This window comes from Rana temporaria, chromosome 12 (assembly GCF_905171775.1).
Source record: "Rana temporaria chromosome 12, aRanTem1.1, whole genome shotgun sequence".
Lineage (NCBI taxonomy): Eukaryota > Metazoa > Chordata > Amphibia > Anura > Ranidae > Rana > Rana temporaria.
The window spans coordinates 108,639,526-108,665,704 of NC_053500.1; the positions used below are offsets into that span (position 1 = coordinate 108,639,526).

Sequence of the window (26,179 nt, forward strand, 5' to 3'; positions counted from 1 at the left end):
ACAGTTAGAGTGGCACCATTGTGTTTTCCTCTAGTGTCATGCTCACCCCCTCCCTTGGACTACAGGAGAATCAGGACGCCCACTAACACACAGCTCCTTTCTCTATCTGCAACGTAGAGGGCGGGGGCGAGCATGACACTCCACACCAGGGAGAAAGCCTTGCATTACTGTATGTAGTTACAGACAGAAGAACAGGAAGTGAGGATTTCTCAGAAGAAATAAGGACATTTAAAGCAAAATGGAAGGATGAGGTAAGTGAAGGAGGACTGCACTAAGGCAAAAGAAGCTATTTAGGAAAAACATTTTTTTCCTTTACAACCCCTTTAAAGGGTATTTCCATTTTTACAACCAAATTGTGATAACACATGTTTGTATTTGTTAAGTGTTCCCATCCAGTATTTAAGCCCAAGTTTATTTCAATTGGTGTTATTTATTCTGTGTAGTGTTTTAATAGGACGGTATGGTTTATAACAGCATAGTATTAATTTTGTTTTTTTTTGGTATTATTTGGTAATTTTGGAAATGTTATTGTTGTTATTGTGTTGTCTTTGTTGAATGTAATTGTATCCTAATAATTTCCCTTTGGGATTAATAAAGTATTCTGAATATGAATCTGAATCCATCCAAAGCTTTTAATTTTGTTTTGGTTACAGGAGCGGGGAAGGGTTCGAACCACTCAGGTTTTTATTGTCTACATTTTTATTAGTGTGGGCAAGAGTTGGAACATCCAAGAGTTCTTTTATTGCTGAGATTAAGCAGAAAGAAAATGCTTCTAAGTGCAATAAAAAACAAGACTTCAAAACACATTCATGAGGGAATAGGTTTGCAGGCTTATCATATAATGTGAAGCATCCATTGGGAGGGGCTCCCTGGATTGTCATATTGACATGTCTCCTGGCTGGGCAGCGGTGTGGTGTTGCGTGTCAGGTACCCTAAAGGATCTGCTACACTTTCGGATCCCCCGTGGAACACAGTTACTGGATGTGAGGTCCAGAAGGGGCGGTGACATGTTTCGGAGCATGCACAATGGCTCCTTCTTCACGACCAGAAATGAAGAAGGAGTAACTGGTCTTGCCCTGAAATGCATCACTGCCCCCTCTTGACGTTGCTGCATTTCACACCGCTAGCCGGACAAGAGACACATCAATAGGATAAAACGGGGAGCACCTCCCGCTGGACGCTTTACAATATATGATGAGCCTGTACACCTATCCCCTCTTGTAAGTGTTTTTAACCATCTTGGGCAATTAAATCCTTGTTTTTTATTGCACTTAGGCCTTGTACAGACGGGCAAACATGTACGATGAAAACGGTCCGCCGGAACGTTTTCAGCGTACATGTCTGCCCGGGGATTTCTGTATGATGGCTGTACACACCATCATACAGAAATCCGCGCGTACTCAGCGACGTGCGCGGCCCTGCCAGTTCAATGCTTCCACGCATGTGTCAAAGTCATTCGACGCATGCGAGGGATGGCAGCCGCTCGGACATGTACGGTAGGTCTGTACAGACGACCGAACATGTCCGACGGGCAGGATTCCAGCGGGCATGTTTTAAAACATGTTCAGAAATATTTGCCCGCTGGAAAAAGGCCCGGCGGGCAAATGTACGCTGGAATCCTGTCAGCTCGGGCCTACACACGGTCCGCGGACCAGTTTCAGCAGACATGTTCGGTCGTGTGTACGGGGCCTACGAAGCGCCTTCTTTCTGCTTAAAGGGGTTGTAGAGGTACAATTTTTTTTCCCTAAATGGCTTCCTTTACCTTAGTGCAGTCCACCTTCACTTACCTCATTCTTCCATTTTGCTTTTAAATGTCCTTATTTCTTCTGAGAAATCCTCACTTCCTGTTCTTCTGTCTGTAACTCCACACAGTAATGCAAGGCTTTCTCCCTGGTGTGGAGTGTCGTGCTCGCCCCCTCCCTTGTACTACAGGAGAGTCAAGACGCTCTCTACGTTGCAGATAGAGAAAGGAACTGTGTGTTAGTGGGCGTCCTGACTCTCCTGTAGTCCAAGGGAGGGGGTGAGCACAACACTCCATGCCAGGAAGAAAGCCTTGCATTACTGTGTGGAGTTACAGACAGAAGAACAGGAAGTGAGGATTTCTCAAAAGAAATAAGGACATTTAAAAGCAAAATCGAAGGATGAGGTAAGTGAAGGAGGACTGCACTAAGGTAAAGGAAGCTATTTAGAAAAAAAAATTGTACCTTTACAACCCCTTTAATCTTTTACCAGAATCTTCTTCTCTCATGAAGTGCTGCTGACGTGTACCAGACACCTGCCCACTACCCTACTTGTCTTCATCGAGTCATACACTTTGAACTCTTAGTTTCCTGGATGGTCTTTACCTAGAGTGCCCTGTATCTCACTATTGCCTGGTAGACTGAACCTGCCCCTGGCTTCTTGTATGTCTTAAATCAACAGTGAGATCTTTCTGCAATCATTTCTAACTCTACCTGTTCCTGTCCACCTTGGAGGTTTGACTGTTCCTATTCACCTTTGGGTGCTTCAAGCTGTTCTGTTTTAATCCCCATATATTTTAAGAAATTAAGAGGAAGAGTGTAAGTGTCTTATACCGGCCATAGGTATGCTGACCCAAAAGTGTAGATATCCTTACAATATATTTTAACGCTCCAAAATCTACCAAAAAACAGTTTTGGGAGTTTTAGCCCTTTAAAGTGACAATACATAATCAATTACTGTTATAATATATATTTTATGCCAAACACTAAAGTTTTCTATCTCTATAGATATGGTGTAAACCTTATTATGGATTATCGGCTTATCAACATCTTTTGTCCCCGTAAAGAGAGTCCTGGAGCTGATAGGGAAACGATAGGAGGAGGGACGGCATGACAGGGAGGGACAGTTCAGGGAATCAGCGTTAGAAAGGGTTGCTTTAAGGGAGTAGGAGTGGCCCAGGGAAAGGAGGGGCTGCTGGGAGAATGGTCTGGTAGGGAGGAAGTGACGTGTCGTCACTCCTCCATTTTACATCAAGGAGAAGCGTCCCACCCACCCTCCCCAGGTTGCAGGCAGTAAGGGGGGGGGGCAGTGTTGGGTCTCTGGAAGAGGAGAAAAGGCAGGAAGTTTTAGGAAAACGGTGGTACCCGTAGGTGGTATGGGGGTTACTGGTACCTTTCGGTCAACGAGGGTTGACCAGGAAGGAGTTAACCTGTAGGTCACTGCGGACAGGTGTACTGCCTCTGAGTCGGGGTCTTGCGACTGAGGCCGAAGTTAAATAGTTTTTTGTCCCAGTGGCCAATTGGAGCTGTGGTCTCTTAGACCACCAGGATGTTGTAAAGTTTTGTATAAAGTTATTTTAAAAAAACTGTTATTTATGTTGATTATAGAATTTGTTCAATAAATAGGCTGTAAAGGCCAATTTTACTCCACAACTTTGTCAGTGGTTTATTGGAAAAGTGGGATGTGGGGGAGGTTATGCAATGGGTGGTCACTAACTGAGGATCGGTCCTTAACATGTCATGTAATTATTTTGTTCTCACGGCGCTGTAATTTCATTTTAGATAGATGCAATTTTTTTAATAAATTCATTTTTGGACAAATAATATATTCTTCATGGTCCCAGTCTTCATGATATGTGCATCATGATTTGCTCTGTTTGTACCTTCAGAATTCATTCTGTTCTCAGCATGAGGGGTGATTGTTGGGGTGACAGTATAATGTGTGCAGTGGTTGACATATGTACCCCATGCAGAGCTGGTAAACTTTACATCATTTTAGGTTACTTTGCATGGAGAAACAGTTCATTATGGCACATATGCACTTATTTACAGATCTCTGCATCAAGCCGATATAGCATTTTCCTGCTCAGCGTGAGGTAATCACACCACATTTTTCAATTAACAAAATCACAGCATGCAAAAGGCCCTGTCTGATGTGATTCTTAGTATGTATTAACTCTTGTCCTCGCCTCTCTACAACACGACCTTTTCCACCCAATTTCTCAGAAACAATTTTGATGGCCATATTAGATGCATTGATAAAAGATGATTAAAAAAGGGGGGATTTTTTTTCCTGGTAATTATCATTTAAAGTGTATCCAGGTGAAACTGACAGTTACACTCTCGTGGTTGGTTTGGAATCACTTTCCACATTCCCAAAAGTTTACCTCTAAGGCCCTGTACACACAACCAAACATGTATGCTGAAACTGGTCCGCGGACCAGTTTCAGCATACATGTTCGGTCGTGTGTAGGCGCGAGCAGGCCGAATTCCAGCAAACATTTGCCCGCCGGGCCTTTTCCCAGCAGACAAATATTCCTGGACGTGTTTTAAAACCGTCCGCTGGAATCCTGCCCGCTAGGACATGTACGGTCGTCAGTACAGACCTAACGTACATGTCCGAGCGCCCGCCGTCCCTCGCATGCGTTGAATGACTTCGACGCATGCGTGGAAGCCTTTAAATGGCAGGCCCGCCCACGTCGCCACGTCATCGTCGCGGTGACGACGCGGACACGCCCCGCTTATTGTTTACGCGCGGACTTCTGTACGATGGTTAGTACAGCCATCGTACAGAAGCCCTCTGGCAGGCATGTACGGTGAAAACGGTCCGACGGACCGGTTTCATCGTACATGTTTGCTCGTTAGTACCCGGCCTTAGCTATGATTTTGTTGCTCTACTGCCGACCTCTCTCTACCGGATGCCCTGGTTTCATTATGTCGTGCCACTTTGGTCCTTTATTTTGTTTTATTACATTTTTTCTTTAATGTACAGTAGGTGTTTGTGATATTGTGCTTTTAGCACGACAGCGTCGCGCTGATACTCGGCGACATGGTGCCGAGATCTCGCCGACACCTCGCACTCACTGGAATAGTGACAGCACATCCCAGCAAGCGCGTCATAGAAGCGACGGGAGATCCGACTTGGATTCCCGCCAATTCTACACGTGTGCGGCGTTTGTTATGAATCCTGAGGGGGAAGTCCCCGCCGGATTTTAAATAAAAATCCGGCATGGGTCCCCCCTCAGGAGCATACCGGGCCCTTAGGTCTGTTATGGGTTGTAAGGAGAGCCCCCCCTACGCCGAAAAAACGGCGTAGGGGGTCCCCCTACAAGCCATACCAGACCCGTATCCAAAGCACGCTACCCGGCCAGCCAGGAAGGGAGTGGGGACGAGCGAGCGCCCCCCCCCCTCCTGAGCCGTACCAGGCTGCATGCCCTCAACATGGGGGGGTTGGGTGCTCTGGGGCAGGGGGGCGCACTGGCGGCCCCCCCACCTCAGAGCACCCTGTCCCCATGTTGATGAGGACAGGGCCCCTTCCCGACAACCCTGGCCGTTGGTTGTCGGGGTATGCGGGCGGGAGGCTTATCGGAATCTGGGAGCCCCCTTTAATAAGGGGGCCCCCAGATACCGGCCCCCCACCCTAAGTGAATGAGTATGGGGTACATCGTACCCCTACCCATTCACCTGCAAGAAAAGTGGTAAAAACACAAATAAACCACACAGTGTATTAAAATATTTTATTAGTCTGCTCCGGAGGCCGCCCCCTGTCTTCTTTATTAGCTCTTTTACCAGGGGGGGCTTCTTCTTTGACGTCTTCGGGTGGGTGGGGGCCGCCGTCTGGTTCTCTTCCACCGCCGGGGGGGGGTGGCTTTTAAAAAAGCCCCCACCCCCCCGGCGGGTTTCCTCCGGCGTCTTCGGCGGGGCTCTTCTTCTTCCGCTATCCCAACGGGTCTTCTCCGCTATCCGGGGGGTCTTCTCAACTCTCCGGGGGTCTCCTTCTATGTTCGGCCGCTCTCCGCTGTTGACTCGTCGCACCCCGGTTCTTCGTCTCGCAGTCCGGTCCCTTCTTCCGTGCTGTACGTCTTCTCCTTCCGTGCTGTGATGAGTTCTTCTTCCGTGCTGTGACGTCATGTTCTTCACTTCTCTTCTTCTCCCGATGTTGACACGCCGGTCCTTCTCGCTGAAATGACGGATGCGCGCCTTGCATCGGACCTATATAGGCCTCACAGTCCCATCATGCTCTGTACCTACCCATGTGATACCTACCCACGTGGGTAGGTATCACATGGGTAGGTACAGAGCATGATGGGACTGTGAGGCCTATATAGGTCCGATGCACCCGCGCACCCGTCATTGCAGAGAGGAAAGGCGACGTGTCAACATCGGGAGAAGGAGAGACGTGAAGAACATGACGTCACAGCGCGGAAGAAGAACTCATCACAGCACGGAAGGAGAAGAAGACGTACAGCACGGAAGAAGGGACCGGACTGCGAGACGAAGAACCGGGGTGCGACGAGTCAACAATGGAGAGCGGCGAAGACAGAAGGAGAACCCCGGAGAGTTGAGAAGACCCCCCGGATAGCGGAGAAGACCCGTCGGGATAGCGGAAGAAGAAGAGCCCCGCCGAAGACGCCGGAGGAAACCCGCCGGGGGGGTGGGGGCTTTTTTAAAAGCCACCCCCCCCGGCGGTGGAAGAGAACCAGACGGCGGCCCCCACCCACCCGAAGACGTCAAAGAAGAAGCCCCCCCTGGTAAAAGAGCTAATAAAGAAGACAGGGGGCGGCCTCCGGAGCAGACTAATAAAATATTTTAATACACTGTGTGGTTTATTTGTGTTTTTACCACTTTTCTTGCAGGTGAATGGGTAGGGGTACGATGTACCCCATACTCATTCACTTAGGGTGGGGGGCCGGTATCTGGGGGCCCCCTTATTAAAGGGGGCTCCCAGATTCCGATAAGCCTCCCGCCCGCATACCCCGACAACCAACGGCCAGGGTTGTCGGGAAGGGGCCCTGTCCTCATCAACATGGGGACAGGGTGCTCTGAGGTGGGGGGGCCGCCAGTGCGCCCCCCTGCCCCAGAGCACCCAACCCCCCCATGTTGAGGGCATGCAGCCTGGTACGGCTCAGGAGGGGGGGGGACGCTCGCTCGTCCCCACTCCCTTCCTGGCTGGCCGGGTAGCGTGCTTTGGATACGGGTCTGGTATGGATTGTAGGGGAACCCCTACGCCGTTTTTTTCGGCGTAGGGGGGGCTCTCCTTACAACCCATAACAGACCTAAGGGCCCGGTATGCTCCTGAGGGGGAACCCATGTCGGATTTTTATTTAAAATCCGGCGGGGACTTCCCCCTCAGGATTCATAACAAACGCCGCACACGTGTAGAATTGGCGGGAATCCAAGTCAGATCTCCCGTCGCTTCTATGACGGCTCTGTCTCCATCGCGGCAAGCCAGCTCGGCGCTGGCTCCCGCGATGGGGCTCGTAGGTGCTCAATCTCGCCGAGAAAGAGAGCGAGATTGACACAAAATCGGGTTCACCTACTGTACCTTTTGCATTACTTTCCCCCTCCCCCTTTTTTTTATTTATTTTCCCTTCCCCCCCCCCCCCCTTTTTATTGCTCTTCGCCCCTCCTCACTTTTTTCTACAGTATAAAATGTCTTCTGTTTTCTATATATTTTAGTTGGTTAACGGTTACCATCTGGATCTTTATGTACTAGCTTCGTTGCTACCATGTGACGGTCAACTGTTTACTGAATAGTAGAGCTGCACGATTCTGGCTAAAATGAGAATCACAATTTTTTTGCTTAGAATAAAGATCACGATTCAACAAATAAAGACTGATTGAAAAAAAACTAAAACTTTTTTATAGTTTGTTATAACATTTTGCAAACAGGTCATTTTTTTTCCCCTTCACTGATGTCCACTCATGAGGCTGCACTGATGGCACTGATGAGGAGTTACTGATAAGGCTGCACTGATAGGTGGCACTGATAACCGTCACTGATGGGTACTGAAAGGTGGCACTGATAGGTAGACTGATGGGCACTGATTGGCAGCACTGATGGGCACTGATGGCAACACTGGTGGGCACAGATTGGTCCCTGAGAAACAGAGGACCCCCAGAGGAGAGCATTACATGCTTCTTCAAAGCTATACCAAGGTGAGAGGCTAGTGAACACTGAGATGACACTACATTGGAAAAGGGAAGATAATACATGTTTATGGACACTCATAGTTAATGGTGAAGGGATGCACCATTGATAAAATAGGACAACCTTTTTCTAGTTGGGACAGTCACTCAACCTTTGCGTTTTATCACTTTAATTCTTATATAGTGTATTTCTATATTGTTTTTTTTTTATATTGTGGTATTTGATATGATTAGCACGATCTGTACACAATAGTATATACCCCTTTCTTTGCGGATTTGCACAACTTTATTAATCATTTGTGGCTTTGCATACTTCACACTTAGATTTGAAGTTTTATGAGTTATAAATTTTTCTCTTTCTCAGCTTTGCGGGATATATAAGTTAGCCGATTTGCACATTGCCATATTATCTATTTGAAATTACACAGGTGTTATGTATTTCTATTTTACCTTTTGACCTTGCAAGACATATGATACTTAGCACTTTTTTGGCAGCGCAGCACTATTTCACTTTACATTCACATTTATCACAGAAACTAAGGATATGCTCGGCAGCAGCTAGATCATCTTTTTACTCTTATTAACATACAGTGATAGCAGGAGAATAGCTCACAATACATTGATAGAATAAACCTTATGCCATATCAGGAAGCAGGTAATAATATCAACAATATACACAGCTTAAGGCAGGGTCCCCCTGGAGCAAACAAGTGTAATCTCTTCTCTCTCTCTCCTGACGCAAAATAATAAGTGGGGGGAGGGGGCCTGGTGATCATCGGGCCCTTTACAGGTGTAATGCAAAAGAAAATTTGAAATTTAAAAAAAAAAACGAGAGAGGGGCCGGCCAGGCCTGTAATGTGCCCTGGAGACCATTGGGCCCCTTACAGGTGTAATGCAAAAAAAAAAACAGGAGGGGGACCAGCTGGGCCTGTACGGAGCCCTGGGACCATCGGGCCCCTTACAGGTGTAATGCCTGTACCCCCCTGATGGCGGCCCTTCCTATAGGTAAGTCTATTATGAGGCTTACTTATAGGTAGTGTAAATATCTCCTAACCTTGTGCCGTTTAGGAAATATTTACATTACAAGCAGCGAGTGACATCACTGTTGCATGTGCTCTAAAGGAATGGCCACCCGTGCCGTTCCTTCAGAGCCCTGTGCCATCATCATGGCTTGCAGCTCTGGCTAGTCACAGAGCCAGAGTCCGTGAACCGGGAAGCAAGACGGGTGAAGATGGGAGCACCTACAGCGCTGACTTCGCGGCATGGGAGGGCTTCGTTTTAAGGTAAGTTTAACATTATGATTTTACTTTGCAGGGGAAAAAAAGGCCAGCGGTATACAACCGCTTTAAAGGGGTTGTAAATGCTCGTGTTTTTTCACCTTAATGCATCCTATGCATTAAAGCGGAGGTCCACCCCATTTTTTTTAAAAGCCAGCAGCTACAAATACTGCAGCTGCTGACTTTTAATAAATGGACACTTACCTGTCCAGTGCACCCGCGATGTCAGCAGCCGAGTCTGAGCAACCGCTCGTCTCTCGGCTGCCCCCGCCGCCATCCTCGGGGAGGGAATCAAGAAGTGAAGTGTTGCGGCTTCACTGCCTGGTTCCCTACTGTGCATTCGCGAACTGCGTCCTCACTGTCTCCTGGGACCAGTGTGTTTCCAAGAAGACAGCGGGGGCTGACGCAAAAGGGCGTGACTCCTGCAGGAGTCTATTACCGAAAGTGGGTGCAAATACCTGTATTATACAGGTATCTGCACCCCCCTCCCCCTGAAAGGTGCCAAAAGTGACACCGGAGGGGGAAGGGTTCTGAAAAGCGGAGGTTCGCTTTTTGTTCCGCTTTAAGGTTAAAAAACACCTGGCAGTCACCAGCCCCCCAGCCCCCCGTTTTACTTACCTGAGCTCTTTCATTTCCTTGGCGGGGATGGGCCATCCTTCTCCCCACGGGGTGCTAGCTCTTGATTGGATAGATTGATAGCAGCATAGCCATTGGCTCCCGCTGCTGTTAATCAAATCCAATGACGCTGGCCGAGTCCGGCATTCGTGTCTATGGATGCAAATGCTGGACTCAGAAGTGTGCCCGCAAAGTAACCCCCTCGGGAGAGGGCTTCTCCTAGGGGGTTATCTAATGCGGAGAGGAGCCGCGAGAGCCACCGAGGGACCCCAAAAGAAGATGTTCAGGGCCACTCTGTGCAAATTGAGCTGCGTAGTGGAGGTAATTATGACATGTTTGTTATTAAAAAAAAAACGATCCTATACAATCACTTTAAGGGGAATTGCACATACTAGGAAGTCCCCAGTTATATGCACCCAACAACCTGAATACACGTATGAATGAATAGCTTTTGACCCAGAGAGAAAACAAGCTAGTAACATTAGATTTTGCCCCCATTCTGTACATGCATTTTCGAAGGGCAAATACCTCTGCAATTTTAAAAAAAAATACATCCCCAAGTGTACAGAGGCATTTTTCGTTGTTCTCACACCACTTCTCATTTAATTGAAAGGTAAATGGAACTGACCTGGAGCTGCAGATGTGGTTCAGTTACGGCATTTATGTTGGTACTTTCTCATTTTCATTGCAGGTTAATTGAATGCTTCCCTTTTTAACCTGAACTCTGATCTGATACAAAAGGCCATGAAGTTCAGTAAAACCTAGTTGCAGAAGTAAACCTCCATTCATTCTGTAATAAATGAAGCAGAATTCCTAGAAAGCATGGAAAACAATCATGTAAACTTAGCTAAGCAATGCATGGACCAATTTTTACAAGAGATGCACCCTGCCCAAGCATTGTTGTCAGTAATTTGGTAGTGCATTGGTGCCCTCAACTGCGATAAAGAGCAGTAAGCATCAGAAGTGTTTGTTATAGCTCCCAGAGACAATTCAACATCTTGGAAAATCCATGTGATTGATCCATGGTAATTCCTTTCTCACCTCATAAAAAAAATATATAATCCCTTTAAAGGATGTGCACTAAAGCTTAGTATCACCCTAGTACAGTTAAAATACCAAAGGGAATGCAACTGGGAAATCTCTCACTTCCCATGCTTCTTAACAAGAAGCATGCTCACTAATAGGCAATATTGTTTTATTTCCCTGGATCAATTGTTAGTGTAACCATTTTACAAGTGTGTAAAAGCAACATATATCATTATATTCCTTTCTAAAAAATGATGTTTTTAGGAAGTTAAAAGTTCATATTACATCTGAATTTTATGTATTGTTATATGCAGCCAGCAGGTGGAGCTTTAGGGTCTATTTCACATGTTTTACTCGCCTTCCTCTCTGCCTGTTTTAAAATACCTGCTGAGGACATGGGGGGGATAGAAGATAAATTAAATAAATGAAAATCACATTTGAAATTAACGGAACTTTTATGAAAAAGTGTTGTGATTAGATTTATCCTTATTTTAGGAGTATGTAAATATATAAATATTAATAGTTTGGCCACAGATTCAGATGCTTGCTGTTCGGTGCAATCTTGACTTTTTTTTTTTAATATACATGTTAAAAGCATTTTTTTGCTAGAAACTTACGGTACTAAGAACCTCCAAACATTAAACATTTTCTAAAAGCAGAGGCTCTGGAGAATAAAATGATGGCTTTTGCAAATTTTTATGTTACACAATATTTGCCCAGCCCTTTATCAACGCAAATTTTCATGAAAAAAATACAGATCCATTTTTTAATTAGATACATTTTAGTGCACACAAGCACAATGAATTGAATAAATAGATACCAAACATGTCAAGATTTAAAATTGCGCATTCCCGTGATTTTGCGAGAAAAAAAACAGTACCTAAAATTGTAAATCGGTGATGCTTCAAAAGCCCTTTTTTTTACACTATTCCCCTTTTTTTGTTTCATTTAACTTTATTGTTATCACAAAGGGTGATTACGCACAATTAAGGATATTATATTATACAGTAACTGCATTGTTTTTGAGGAGGTAAGCAAGCAAATAATTTTCATGAACATAATAACAGACAAAGCATATATCATGGTTATTTTTTTTAGTCAGCGAGTAACCCCACTGACAGCTGATGACTCATCGATTGTTAAGGACGTGGTAGCCACCCGCTCCTTAACAACCAGTTATGTACACCATTTTTTAAGGACACTGGCTACTGCCGACAGTAAATTACTGCAGGCTTTCACTACTAAAATGGCACTTCATAAAATAGCGCATGCAGTGTTTTAGTAGCATTTTTTAGTGAATGCCAAACATTTTTTGAAAAACGCTCTGCTGTATCTTGCCGCATACTCAGATGCGGTAAGATACTGCTTTGTGAATAAAGCCCATTGTTTATTGTCGCTTTAGGCTCCTATTGAATTTAATTATAATAGGTTTGCATCAATCCAAATAAAGTCCAAAGATCAGATTATGTGAAAAGACATTCACATTTCTGTGATTTTTTTTTTAAGTGTATTTTTGTGCGTGTACTCAAGAGAGGAGCCGGACTGCAGGAGTTGGGAGTAGGCAGGCCTCCCCCAGAGGCAATCTGCCACCTTTCTCCATGCCCCGAGTGGCAATGGCGGGTGTGTGAGGGGGTCCTCCCACACAGCCCGCCCTACCTGCTCCACTTTGAAGCCCAACGGGGCAGAGGGACTCCCTATAAAGGAGTGAGAGGATCTAGCCCGCTCAACCAGCCCCGTTAGTCCTTCGCCTCTCTTTTTAGAGACCGCGTGGTCAAAGTGCGTGCATGTTAACCCAATTTCGAGTGCGTGTAAGTGTGGTGGTTTTTGTGGCAGGGGGGTGGGCGTACTAAGCGCAGGCTTACCTCGCATAGCACACCCACCGGGAGCCGGGCTGAGACCACCAAACTCAATTCACATGTAGCCGAGACCAGAATCCGAACCCCTAGCTGCAGAGGTGAATGGCTTATCAGCGCAGTGCCAATTGCGTTGAGCCACCGCAGCTCCCATACATTTCTGTGATTTGATACTCTTCAGCATAATTCATGAAACAAGAAAGAGTTAAAAAAATAAAATTCAAACAGTCAGTGAAACAATCAGCCATCCACCGATCCAGTGTTGTACTTTGTGCCCTCCACCAGAGACAACAATGGCCTCTTACCAGATTAACTGGACTCCCATAACAGAGATCAAACACGCATTATCATCAGTGACCATGTAGGCATCCATACATGGTGAAAGGACCCCACCAGCCTCAAGCTCCAAGATTAAACCAGACAGCATCCATGCTCACTTAAATCATTTTTAAATTATTTTGGGGTTTTACGCTAAGTGTGGCCTCTGTTCCCCTCTATTAGTATAGATGCTGTCTGGTCCAATCTTGGAGCCTGAGGCTGGTGGATTCCTTTCACCATGAATGGATGCTTGGATGGTCATTGATGAACATGCATGTTTGATCTCTGATATGTGGATCCAGTTCAATTGGTAAGAGGCCATTGTTGGGTTAAGGTTCACCTATTATATGTGTATGTATTTAGATCTAACATCTAGTATTCTGATGTTTTATAGGTGCAGCTCTGTACACATATTGTTGCAGTAAGCACAAAATATTTTCTCTTTTTTCATTGGATATCATTGCCGGGTGTAAAAAATTCAGGATGTACAGACGTATGCTCAAAAAAACACAAATATTTCATAAGACATATACCCAGCTGAGCGTATACCGTCAGTGTGGACACAGGCTGTTTTGAATGGGAACTATGTGCATGTGAACATTACCAGTTTTGCTGTGCTCAGATTTTTTTCATTGGCATACTCGGCTGCTCACATAATGAAATCTTCAGGCTGGGAAGGAGGGGGGATATTGCCACAGCAGCTTAAACTGTTCTGGGAGCTGTTGAGAATTGGAATCAAAGACAACTTTATAAACCCCTCCAGCAATCTCTCCCTCCCCAACTCATGAGGAACGACAGGGCCCCCGGGGACAGGGAGCGATGAGGAGACTGCAACAAATCCTGCAGCACAATCCAAGCCGAGAGTAATAATTATACACACAGCTACATGTTTAATGTATGAGTGCTGGCTGTGTCATTATGTCACCTCGCAGACAGCAAAAGGGTTCTGTGTCCCAAACAGCTCTGCCGTCCTTTGTCACCATGTCATTTTGCATACTAGTAAGAGTTTATTGGCCATAGCGAGCACTTATGGATTATTCAGATTAATGGGTCTTTAGACAGAGAAAGTGCATTGTAAAGCACTGTGTCTTTTTAATGCGCTCCCCTACGTGTCTTAGGTCTTTTCCGCACACCGTTCCTGGGTGGAAATGAAATATTTTTGTAAGTGTTAGCCATGCAACATGGATAAATCCACCCTTTTTCTTTTTTATATACCTGCAATGTGTTATCCTCCAGTGATATTTTTATTCCTTTTCTTTTCCCGTTGACTGCACACATGCAATAGCCATAGACACAAGTGTAACATTCACTAGAGCTTGACAAATTTGGCCCCACATGTGACTAGAGTTCATTGATCCATAGTAAGCCAGCACCAGCTACATGTTTACTCTATGAGAAAATATGCAACGATAGTTAGGCATTCTAGTTTTATCCTGACACAGTTCCTTGTCCCTGTGATACCAGAACAAGCAGTAGGGGATGCATTTGTCACAAACTGCAATAAAATATATTGCCTGAAGTTCTAACCCTTCCTCATTCTACTTAAAATGTGTTTTTGTTTCTAGTCTGTATCTCTGTTGGAGACGTATCTCAACATTTCCTGTTCTAACATTCAACCATAATCATATTTTAAAACCTAATAAAACAAAAATAAATTATCTTAGCTTAGCCTTTAACGCTGAACTTAAACCCCAACCTGTCCCTAATGGGACAAGAGAAATGTCTTGGAAGTAGAACATCTCTGCAAAATAAGATGCATGACAGCCTCAGCCCGGGCTCCAACCAGGCCACACCCCCAATGCATTTCACTCCACCCAACGAAGCTTAGTCATATGGATCAACCTGTCCTTACCCCTGTGTGACAGACCCAACCAGGACAGTTTTTTTTTGGAGAGGATTAGAGGCAAGGCTCCTACCCACTGATTATGGCCCATGGAAAGAGAAAATCATTCTGTAATGATGGACAACAACCTAATGGACGCTGAGAGCGAAGCTTGGATTACTTATCTGAATAAGGACAATAAAGCTTCCCTTCTGGAGTGGATGGAAAGGTGTAATAATAATCCTGCACAGGTTAATGATCAAAGAAAATATGATGGCCCTACTGCAGACTGGGTTGAAGAGGCTCCTTTGCTTGGGACAGAAATATTTATCAGCAATATCCCTTAAGAAATCTATGAAGATAAATAAATTCTACCTTTTTAGACTGCTGGAATATTGTAGGAGTTTGTCCATAAACTGTTGCTAGGATAGTCTGAGGTGGGTCTGGGGTTTGTTATGTGTTTATTGTTAAATAGGTATCTCTCATTGTGTGCATTCCCATTGTTAATTAAGCTCATTGAGTCACCTATTGTTTCTGTCTGTTGGTTAACTTGGCTAACTCATGGAGGTATCTATGATGGGATTATGTTGTGTCAGCTCTGCCTCGTTATCTAAAACAAAAATAAAAAGACCAGTCTGTCCCTGCAGTACCTCTCCTCAACACAAAATGCCACCAGTCGTCCAGGTTGAATAGCATTTAATGTGGGTCAAACCAGGTTCCTTTGACACCAAGTCATTATGGAGATGACCCCTGGGGGCACACCATAATGTGTGGGTTCACACTACTCCCAGTTTGGCATTCACACATCATTACGTGCTGTCCAGGAATAAGAACATTGAGGAAGAAGAAGAAGGAACTGTAGTAGAAGTAGAAAAAGTAGAAAAGTAGAAGTCAATGTATTATAGAAAATACTAAAGAAAAAAATGTATGTATAATGGGAGTTAAAAAAAAAATGTCAGGTATTTTAAGGGATGTCCCTAGTAGGCTAGTAAAAGTCAGAATCTCCATTTGATGCTAGTTATACAGTATAGGCCCTAACTTACACTAGTTGCAGTCATCCTGCACCTGCTCAGTTTATCAAACCTCTTCCCCGAAATCATTGTATAAGTGCTCCCACATCTGATCATAATAAAAAATGAAGTTTGACAGTGAAAGATCAGCAGCTTTTTGATGAGGTCATCCCCTTGCTTTCCCTCCTGTAAGCATATTTTAGCATTGACAAGCACTTTGCAGTGCATTAGAGCCCCAATTTGCTCAGAGTTCTGATACTCCATATACAAATCTGGGTATTGAGATGATGACTGTTTTAGGTACAAATACTGTATGTTAAATACCTTTAATGCAAATCCTGGAAAATCCTTCAACTAGTCCCTGTGACATCATCGCAGGGGCCACAGTGCTCTTTTGGTCACCAAATCCAAGAGAAGGGATGAAAGTGGGTGCCTTCTATTTATCTTCTCCCTTATCGATGTGGACAGCTCCATGCTGGCAGTCACAACACCAGGGAGAAAACCAAAAAAAGGCGCCTCTAAGTGCAGAAATAAAAACTTTTTAATATACCCAAGAGGATTAAAAAACACTTACAAGATAGAATATGAAAAGGAGCGTGAAGTAAGTGTATCCAGGTGATGTTCCTATATTTGCAAGAAGGTCCCAGTATGTAAAACTTAGAGTAGGATCCAGGAAACAACAGCCGGTGGACACTGCAGACTCTGGAGACACAATAACGCTGTCTGAGTCAGTGTGGAGTATGGAGCCTGGAAATGACGTCAGCGGAAGAGGGACAAAAACCAGCATGGAATGCAAACGGAAGTGTGTCATCAGAAAGGGACGCGTTTCGTAACTGCAAATTGGTTCCTTCTTCAGCCAATGGTCAGGGGTCAAGTCCCAGGGGAAAAAGTGTGGGAACTCCCACCCAAGATCCACTCATCCACCAAAAAAATAAAAATAATACGCTCATATGCATAATTACTAAACCGCAAGTTCTTTCTAAATCCCGCGATAACTCATGGCAGACCTCCGCAATGTCTCCTGGGAACAATGACAAAAGCTCCCAGGAGACATTGCGGCATCGAGGAAGTGACGGAATACCCGCACACTACCCAATGAATCCATATACAGGAAGCGGCCAGTAACATAAAGGATTACTAAGGTACGCCTGCCCCTGACAGTGACTCGAGCTGAGCATCGTCGCTTAGTGAAGGATTGGCTTGGGCAGCTCGGCTACTCTAGTCTTGCAAAGGGAACTGAGTTCCTGCTGTGAAAAAAGTGCAGGAACTCCGTTCCCATGCGTTCCCACAGAACTTGAGACCTGATACAGATATTGTACAATTGTTGGACATTTTGCTGCTGTCATATAACCAAGAACTGGTGCTGAAATACTTTCTTAGAAATATCTATGCTGACCACAGCTGATCCAAAATCTCCAAGCTAGACTTGCATTGCCTTTGGGATGAGTCCACCAAGGTAAGGGCACATACGTGATTGCTCCAGAGACTTTATTGAGGGAGGATTGACACTGAAAAATAGATTTTTTCCTGGTGCTTTAGTTAGCTCACTGAGCAGAATATTGTCACTCTGTGTGTAGAGGATGTAGCTGTGCAGCTGGTTAATAAATCTCTCTGGTCCAAACAAGCACTCACACAGCAGATGTTCCCTTAAGGCTTTAGAATTTGAAATAGGTACTGTCATCATTTTCTTTCAGGCAAACATTGCTGCTAGCTAATATTGAGTTGCTGTCATTGCAAATGATCATATTTATATGGAATATGAAGACACTTCTCTACCCTAAGCATATCATTTCCTGGTCTTCCAGGTCAGAAATTATTATATGAACACCCCCATCTTTCCTTACCTCTCCCCATTCACTTCCTCTGTCGGCAGCTGCACTCCTACACCCTTTCAGCATCTATTCCACCTTAAAGCCTATCTCCAGGGAAAAACCAAAATCCTTCCTTGCAGTGGGGATGCCCCCCCGCTGCAACGCTGCAAGGGTTAAATGCTCATTGTAAGAAGTTTTACTTGCCTCATACTCTTCTCCCCCAGAAGCCAGCGCTCTTCTCTTCTTCTCTACATTCCGGCTTGTGGACTGTGCCATGGCGTCCCCACATCCATTGTTGGGCTATGGGCCCTGCATTGTACTTGATGACAGCAAAAGACATGTGACCATTGAAGCGTAGGGGAGAATTATGCCACACAACACAACACAAGGGTGTTTACCTGATCTTTCTCTGCTGCAGATTCACTTTTAACTAAAGGATAAGTTCACCTTTGTTCGCTTTTTTTTCTCTTATAAATTCCCGCTCTCCAATGTACCAATATAGCATTCAGGTACTTTTCTTTGCAAAAATATCAACACTTTCCATTAAATCTACATACAATTACTTTACTTGTCCCCATTCATGTTTCCAGATGTATCTATTTGTAATGTCTAACTTCCTGATCAGACTAGAGGTCATGACACAGGAAGGAGTTGACCAGCTCACCTCATTAGCATACACCCTGCATTATCCACCCTCCTTACCTCCCCACCCATTACCAGCTGCACTTTTTTTTATGAAATGCAATCAATCAGTGATCACCCTTCTCACTAAGTACACAATATACAATTAGATTGCACAGTTTATGGCCATCTTTTTCAAGTACATAGGAGGAGGGAGTGGTAAGAAAAACTCAGCTGTCAAGCCCCGTAAACTTCTCTGCATAGCAGGAACTTGTATTTTTTTTGTTTTATTTTTTTTAAGGGGGGGGGGGCATTTTGGAGCATTTTCACTCATCACACATAGGGCAGCCCTACACACCGCAATTGCTCCAAAGAAGCTTCAGAACATTTTTTTAGAACAAGACAGAACCCCCCTAAAATGGGACAGGAAATCCTGGTGACTAGTCCTTCTTCCTCTGCTTGACTTTTTTAGGCTGATATTCCAGAGTACAGGTTATTTTTAACCCCTTCCCCACCTTTAAAGTGAGTCTTAACAGGAGGCGGAGGTGGTGTCCCAATCACGTGATTGCTATGATTGGCCCTCATCGTGGTCAAATAGTTGTGAGTCTGTCCCGCAGTCTCAAGATCAAAGGGACCAAGAGCTGTTAGTGTGCTGGGAAGGCGCAGTGAGTACTCTTGGCCCAGAACCTTGGACCCCTATTGACACATATGTGCGATGACTGGGCATTACGGCCCGCCCTGCCACTGCATTATGGCAGCAAGAAGAGGTTACGATTCACACTGCCCATTATAATATCCATTAAAGCAGCTATTGAACATATTCACATAACAATAGAGGTGAGACAGGAAGGTAGATACCACACTCTTGGTATTAGCATTGTATCTTTCGGTAACAAAGTGATAAACCTGAGTGAGTAACACATTTAATCTTTGAATTTAAAGCATACATTTTGTGAAATATTTATTTTTATCATTGCACTTGCCCCATTTATCTTTTTAAAGATGTTGGTGCTCTTTTTTTCAGTTCTAGGCTTGGGAGAGTCAAGAGGAGCTCTGAGGAGGATGAATGACATCTTGGAGACCCTGGTGAGGAGGATGGACATCTTAGCACGACTAGAAAATGCTAGTGAGTCGCGAAGGGCAGAAGACAACGGGCACTTCACTTTGGACAGGTCTGTAATCCCATCACTAGTGCTCACCATGTATTAAATTCTTAAAACATCAGTTCATCATATTTCTATTTAGTTCCTCACGCTATAATACGGAAAAGGTGGAAGATCAGAAATCTTCGAGAGAACAACTAGAAGATATACATATAATCTGACATCATGCCAGTGACAATGTGCAGTGATTGTGTCCTAGTCCTGACAGTTTTGTGCCATACTATGCAATGCTGAATTTTATGGCACAGCAGCAAAGCATGTTGGGGCTTGTCTAGACTCATTTACTTAATAGACAAAAAATGATTGAAACTTTTTAGATCATATTTTTTAGAACTGTCTGCCTTTAGAGTAAAGGCAGACAGTTCTAAAAAATATGATCTTTAAACACAAGATTTTGAAGTAAGCTGTCTACTACCATTTGCTTGATGTTCTAGAATTCTATATCGGCAGCAAGAAAAAAAAATGAATGCCCTATTACATCATTTATACCAGCTTAAATACGTGTGATAAAGAGCGAACATGGTACAAAAATGTGGTTTACCATAAATCATAGACAAGTAAACTCATTAAAACAAGTGCTTCTCATCTGTAAAAGCAGAATAGTGTTATGCAATCAGCATATTTTGTGTTGGATGTGTTGTGTTTGTATTCAGCTAATGAAAGCAGATACAGTATTTCCAGATTCTTAGGCTGCATTCACACCTGAGCGTAGGGCGTTCGGTCGTTTTTTCGGGCGTTTTTTTTCGCGCGTATTCATGCTTATTTGCGCGTTTGCATACAGCGTCGTGCGACGTTTTTGTACTTCGGCGTTTCTTATTTTAGCCAATAGGAAAAATTATCATCTTTTCATCACTTGTTGCTATGTTGGTAGATTTTTTTTAATCTTCTGCATGGGCGACAAGTTCTATTGATTAAAGCGACGAAACGCCCATAGCAAACGCCCGTTGTCGCGCGATACGCTCAATACGCGCGTTTCCCATTACTTTCTATGGGAAAAAAAAAACGCTCAAACGCCGCTGTCGCGCGATTCGCGCGACAAAAAAAGGTCCGGGACTTGTTTGAGCTTCGCGCGACAGGCGTTTGGGCGTTCAGGCGTTCAGGTGTGAACAGTCACCATAGGGAATAATGTTAATTCTCCCCTCTGGCGTTTGTGAGCAGTGCGCTTCAGGCGTAAAAACGCCTAGGTGTGAATGGGGCCTTAGAGCAATCAGAAGAACCATATGGGACAAACTCCATGCACCTTTCCTTATCTAACTCTGAAAAGAAAGATTTTGTATTGAAGGAAGGTTTAGGTAATCCTAGAGACTGCAAATAGAAGATCCAAACTGATTGCTGGAGAAATAGCCAATTCAAAATGTAGTAAGGCCTTGTGTACATGGGCAGCCAGGGGGTGGAAAAAACAGGCAGTTGAGCCACAAGTTAACATGGCCAGTAGATCCTTTTAAGAGTTGAAACTGTTGAAACCTTTGAAACTTTTCGTTTTGTAGCTGTAAATTAAAGTGATTCCAAAGCTCCAATTTTTTTCTTAAATAATAAACATGTTGGGGTAGATCCACGTACCTGGGTGCATTAATACGCTGGGCGCAGCGTATCTAAGATACACTACGCCACCGCAAAATCACTGAAATTTGCTCAGTTGCAGAATTGTCGCAGTCATTATTTTTTTTTTTTATGACGAATTTCCCCACAAATCGCTATCGCACATTTCTGCAAGTGATTATAATTTAATATCGCTGTTTTCTAGCTGATCTAAAACCATTTTTGACATAAAGGGACACTTTTGGACAATCTACAGTTTTTAGGCAGAAAGAACATTTTTTATTTTATAAAAGTACATGTAGGGCACTGGGGAGACCACTAGGGACAAGGGGGTGTGTATTTTTTACATACAATAGTGTAACACAGCGGAGTGGCATCGCTGGATCCAGGAACAAGGTAAGTAACTTGCCTGTGGATCCAGCGAGAAGGTAAGCCGCGCCGCTGCACACTCTGCACGTCCACCCCGAGCGTGACTCGGGGTTACCGATCCTAACATTGAAAACCAACCCCGAGTCACGCTCGGGTTTACCGCCAAGGGGGTTAACAGGGTTGATGTCTAATCTTGTACCTTCCCTGGTTCTTCCAACCTCCTTCAGCATTATAATTAACCAGTTCCCGACCCCCGCATGTACATATACGTCCACAATATGGCACGTACAGGCACATGGGCGTACACGTACGTCCTCGCCTATTAGCGGGTGGGGGGTCCGATCGGGACCCCCCCCGCTACATGCGGAGGTCGGGTCCGCTCGGGGAGCGATCCGGGACCACGGCGCGGCTATTTGTTTATAGCCGCTCCGTCGCGATCGCTCCCCGGAGCTGAAGAACGGGGAGAGCCGCGTGTAAACACGGCTTCCCCGTCCTTCACTATGGCGGCGCATCGATCGCGTCATTCCCTTTATAGGGAAGACACGATCGATGACGTCATTCCTACAGCCACACCCCCAAACAGTTGTAAACACATACTAGGTGCACCCTAACTCCTACAGCGCCACCTGTGGTTAACTCCCAAACTGCAACTGTCATTTTCACAATAAAGAATGCAATTTAAATGCATTTTTTGCTGTGAAAATGACAATGGTCCCAAAAATGTGTCAAAATTGTCCGAAGTGTCCGCCATAATGTCGCAGTCACGAAAAAAATTGCTGATCGCCGCCATTAGTAGTAAAAAAAAAAAAAATAATAAAAATGCAATAAAACTATCCCCTATTTTGTAAACACTATAAATTTTGCGCAAACCAATCGATAAACGCTTATTGCGATTTTTTTTACTAAAAATAGGTAGAAGAATACGTATCGGCCTAAACTGAGGAAAAAAAATGTTTTTATATATGTTTTTGGGGGATATTTATTACAGCAAAAAGTAAAAAATATTGCTTTTTTTTCAAAATTGTCGCTCTATTTTTGTTTATAGCGCAAAAACTAAAAACCGCAGATGTGATCAAATACCACCAAAAGAACGCTCTATTTGTGGGGAAAAAAGGACGCCAATTTTGTTTGGGAGCCACGTCGCACGACCGCGCAATTGTCTGTTAAAGCGACGCAGTCCCGAACTGTAAAAACACCTTGGGTCTTTAGGCTGCATATTGGTCCGGGGCTTAAGTGGTTAAAAATTAAATTTTTACTTTTTTTATTCTCACTTTGTTACCTCCAAGCCCCTGACTACTGCCTACCTGATGTTATGCTTGTTTTCACTATGTGGCCCAGCTTTGAGCTGCACAGTCTTTCATCTAAAAATGACTGTTTCATATTGCACATGCGCTCTTTTGCCCCATACATTTCAATGTGAAAGCCATACTCATGGTGTCCTCTAGAGGCCACTCAGTGTATGGTTTCTCCATAAGAATTAATGTAGCTGTGGTACACATACGCCATACAAAGCAGTTTTTTTCAGAAGAAAGTCTGTTCAACTTGGAGCAGGACTACATAGTGGAGATCGTTGAATTGGAGATAAGTATAGGAACAGGTAGCACTCAAGGGGTTGGGAGCAACCACAGGACACTGCATTCACTATATCTGGTCTCCCACAGTACACGGAACATGGGAATGCAATTATTTTAGTGACTATAAACTGCTAAATACCTTTTCTCATTATCAGCATATAGCAGTTGTATGGCTTCTATCAGTGGTTGGTTAAAGCTTGTAGGAGTTCTGATTCTCCTCTGACTGTCCTATGAGGCTGCATGACCCCTAACAATCTGTCTGGACAGTGCTGATTGGCTCTTTGCTGATCGCATGCACCCTCACGGCAAAAACAACTCTCTAGCAATAAACACTAAATTGAGCATTTGTGCCACTAATGCCGCGTACACACGCCGGTTTTTCATGACGAGAAAAATAAAAAAATTTAAATTGGTCGTGTGTATGCTCCAGAGCATTTTTCTCAACTAGATTTTTTTTTAGAACCTGCTCAATTTTTTCTTGTCGTTTTTCACGTCGTGTGTACGCTTTAACAAGGGGAAAAAAACGTGCATGCTCAGAAGCAAGAAATTAGCAAAAGCAGCCCAAAGGGTGGCGCCATTCGAATGGAACTTCCCCTTTATAGTGCCATTGTACGTGTTGTACATCACTGCGCTTTGCTCGAGCATTTTTTTTCCGCGGAAGTCTGTATGCAAGGCAGGCTTGAGAGGAATCACGACAAATCACGTCGAGAAAAACGTTGTTTTTTTGCATGACATAAATAACGGTCAAGTGTACGCGGCATTAAGCTCTGTACTATCCACAGATGGATAGGGGACAGTAAAAAAAAGGGGAGAGTCAGAGAAGACAAAATCGGTCTTTTTACACAATGTGGAGGATTAACCCCTTAGGTTCCACAGTGAGTAAACCAAGCGTGCTTTACTGTATATACAGAGTGATTTTACTGTTGTGGGTTTAGTAAAGCCTCGTACACACGATCGGATATCTGATGGAATCTAATCCCATACATTTTTTCAACGGATATACGATGAAGCTGACTTTCATCAGTCTTGCCTACACTCCATCAGTTAAAAATCCGATCGTGTCCAATGCGGTGACGTAAAACACTATGACGTGCTGAGAAAAATGAAGTTCAATGCTTCCGAGCATGCGTCGACTTGATTCTGAGTATGCATGGATTTTTGACCGACGGATTTCCCCACAGATGATCGTTTTTTTCTATCAGTTTTTTAACCATAAGAATTTTTTTTAAACAGGTTCTATTTTTTTTCTCCGATGGATAAAAAACCATCGGTCCGTTTTCATCAGACGAACCGATCGTGTGTACAGGGCTTAACACTTTAAGTCGAAAAGTCATATTGTACAGTCCCATAGTTGGCCCACAACATAGGTCAACTTTGGTGTAGCGTGTAGTAGCCTATTACAACCAATCAAAATGAATCAGTAAACTGAAATCTGATTGCTGTTGGGTACTTTCCTTTACGCAGTTAGTCTTTGTTTTCATTTTCCATGATTGTTGCTTTTTATATCTTTTATGTCTGTATGTTTAGGAAAGCTAACGTGCATTACTGCCTATCTAGTGTGTCACTGGAAGTGTTGTGTCTTGCAGTTTGCAGCCAGGGAGTCTAATGGAGAAGATTCAAGCAATTGCTCAGAATGTTTCTGACATTGCAGTCAAAGTAGATCAGATCCTGCGGAACAGCCTCCTAAGAGGAAAAGGTGAGACTGAGTACTGCTAGATAACCTAATTGAGATCACGGGGTTAATTTACGAAAGGAGTAGTGAATTTCTCTTATCAAAATAACTTCTTGTTTGGTTAATTGTTTACAGTAAACCTGTATTTACTTCAATACTTCAGTCATGTAGATATTAGATTGGTGTTTTTTTCATTCCTGTACACATGATTGGTAAAAAGAGCCTCACTTTATTTACAAAGCTAAATTAAACTATACCTAAACCCTAACTAGCAATGCAAGCAAGTCAATTTATTTGTTAATGAAAGTCATGGGCCATGCATGGCTCTGCAGCCCCTTACTCCACGTCAAAGCAGTGTGCACTGCAGAAGCTGGAGGCCGTGCAATAGTTTGATCTCACCTACCTGCCAGCACACAGCCAACCAGCAGTCCACAGGCTCTAGACCAGTGATGGCTAACCTTGGCACACCAGATGTTTTGGAACTACATTTCCCATGATGCTCAACTACACTGAAGAGTGCTCATGGTTATCTACAGTTCATAATAAACCAAACATTTTTTTGGGAGAAAACAAAAGTTTCAGATAAAATGTTTAGGAAAAAAATCCATTTATTAAAGATGAACTCCAGATATGTAATAAAAAGTCCGTATGGGGATGGCAAAGCTATGTAAGCTGTATAAACAAATGTGGACTCCGCAGCCAGCTACCATCAAGTGCACGGGGTTAAAACCTCACAGGTTCAGTGAACATATCATCAGATGGAAATGACAATAACAGTACCTTCAGGGCAGGTGGTAGGGTGAAAAAAGTGATTTGAAGAGCTGGCTGCGGAGTCTACATTTGTTTATACAGCTTACATAGCTTTGCCATCCCCATACGGACTTTTTATTACATATGTGAAGTTCATCTTTAATAAATAGATTTTTTTCCTAAACATTTTATCTGAAACTTTTGTTTTCTCCCAAAAAAATGTTTGGTTTATTATGATAACCATGGCTTTTTGGTGTGTTTTCTGTTTCTTTGGTACTTCCGGGTACCATGATTCTCGCAGCCCTGGACTATCTTCTCCACACCCTACATATCAGTAACAACGTTTACATTAGGAATTCTACTATCCCTGTCTAGCGCCAGTGGATTTTTTTGTGTATTTACACTGAAAAGTGCATGAGCATCATGGGAAATGTAGGGCCAGATCCTCAAAAGGCAGGCAGAAGATCCGGCAGTGTAAGTCCCTTACACATGCAGTACCGCATCCGCCGCTGGGGGCATTTCGAGTCGAAATGCTGCTTCGCGTATGCAAATGAGCACTTACCGAGATCCACGAAGCGGTTTAGCTTCGTGAAATCTCCGTAAATACTTACGTTGCAATCGTAAAATTAGGGCTGCTTTTACAAAGTGTAAACTGTTTACACCTTGTAAAAGTAGACCCTTCTTTGCAGCGGCGCTGATTTTTTTTTCCCCGCCGTATCTTTTTTTTTTTTCCCGACGCAACTTTTTTTACCCGGCGCGATTCACAAAACACGGCGTAACGTAATTTCGCGCTATGCCCATCGGGAAAATTACGTCACGAGCATGCGCAGTACGTCCGGCGCGGGAGCATGCCTAATTTAAATGGGACTC

The 26,179-nt window shown here is 44.0% G+C and overlaps 1 protein-coding gene across 5 annotated transcripts in view; it reads left to right on the forward strand.

Annotated features, from left to right (window-relative positions):
• Positions 1-26,179, forward strand: part of MGAT5B (alpha-1,6-mannosylglycoprotein 6-beta-N-acetylglucosaminyltransferase B) — a 293,322-nt gene that overhangs the window by 150,940 nt on the left and 116,203 nt on the right. For all 5 annotated transcript variants that reach the window (XM_040330121.1, XM_040330118.1, XM_040330117.1 and 2 more), the window contains exons 4-5: positions 19,267-19,414; positions 24,474-24,583. In XM_040330121.1, the coding sequence (XP_040186055.1) occupies positions 19,267-19,414; positions 24,474-24,583 (258 nt within the window). The remainder of the gene's footprint in view (positions 1-19,266; positions 19,415-24,473; positions 24,584-26,179) is intronic.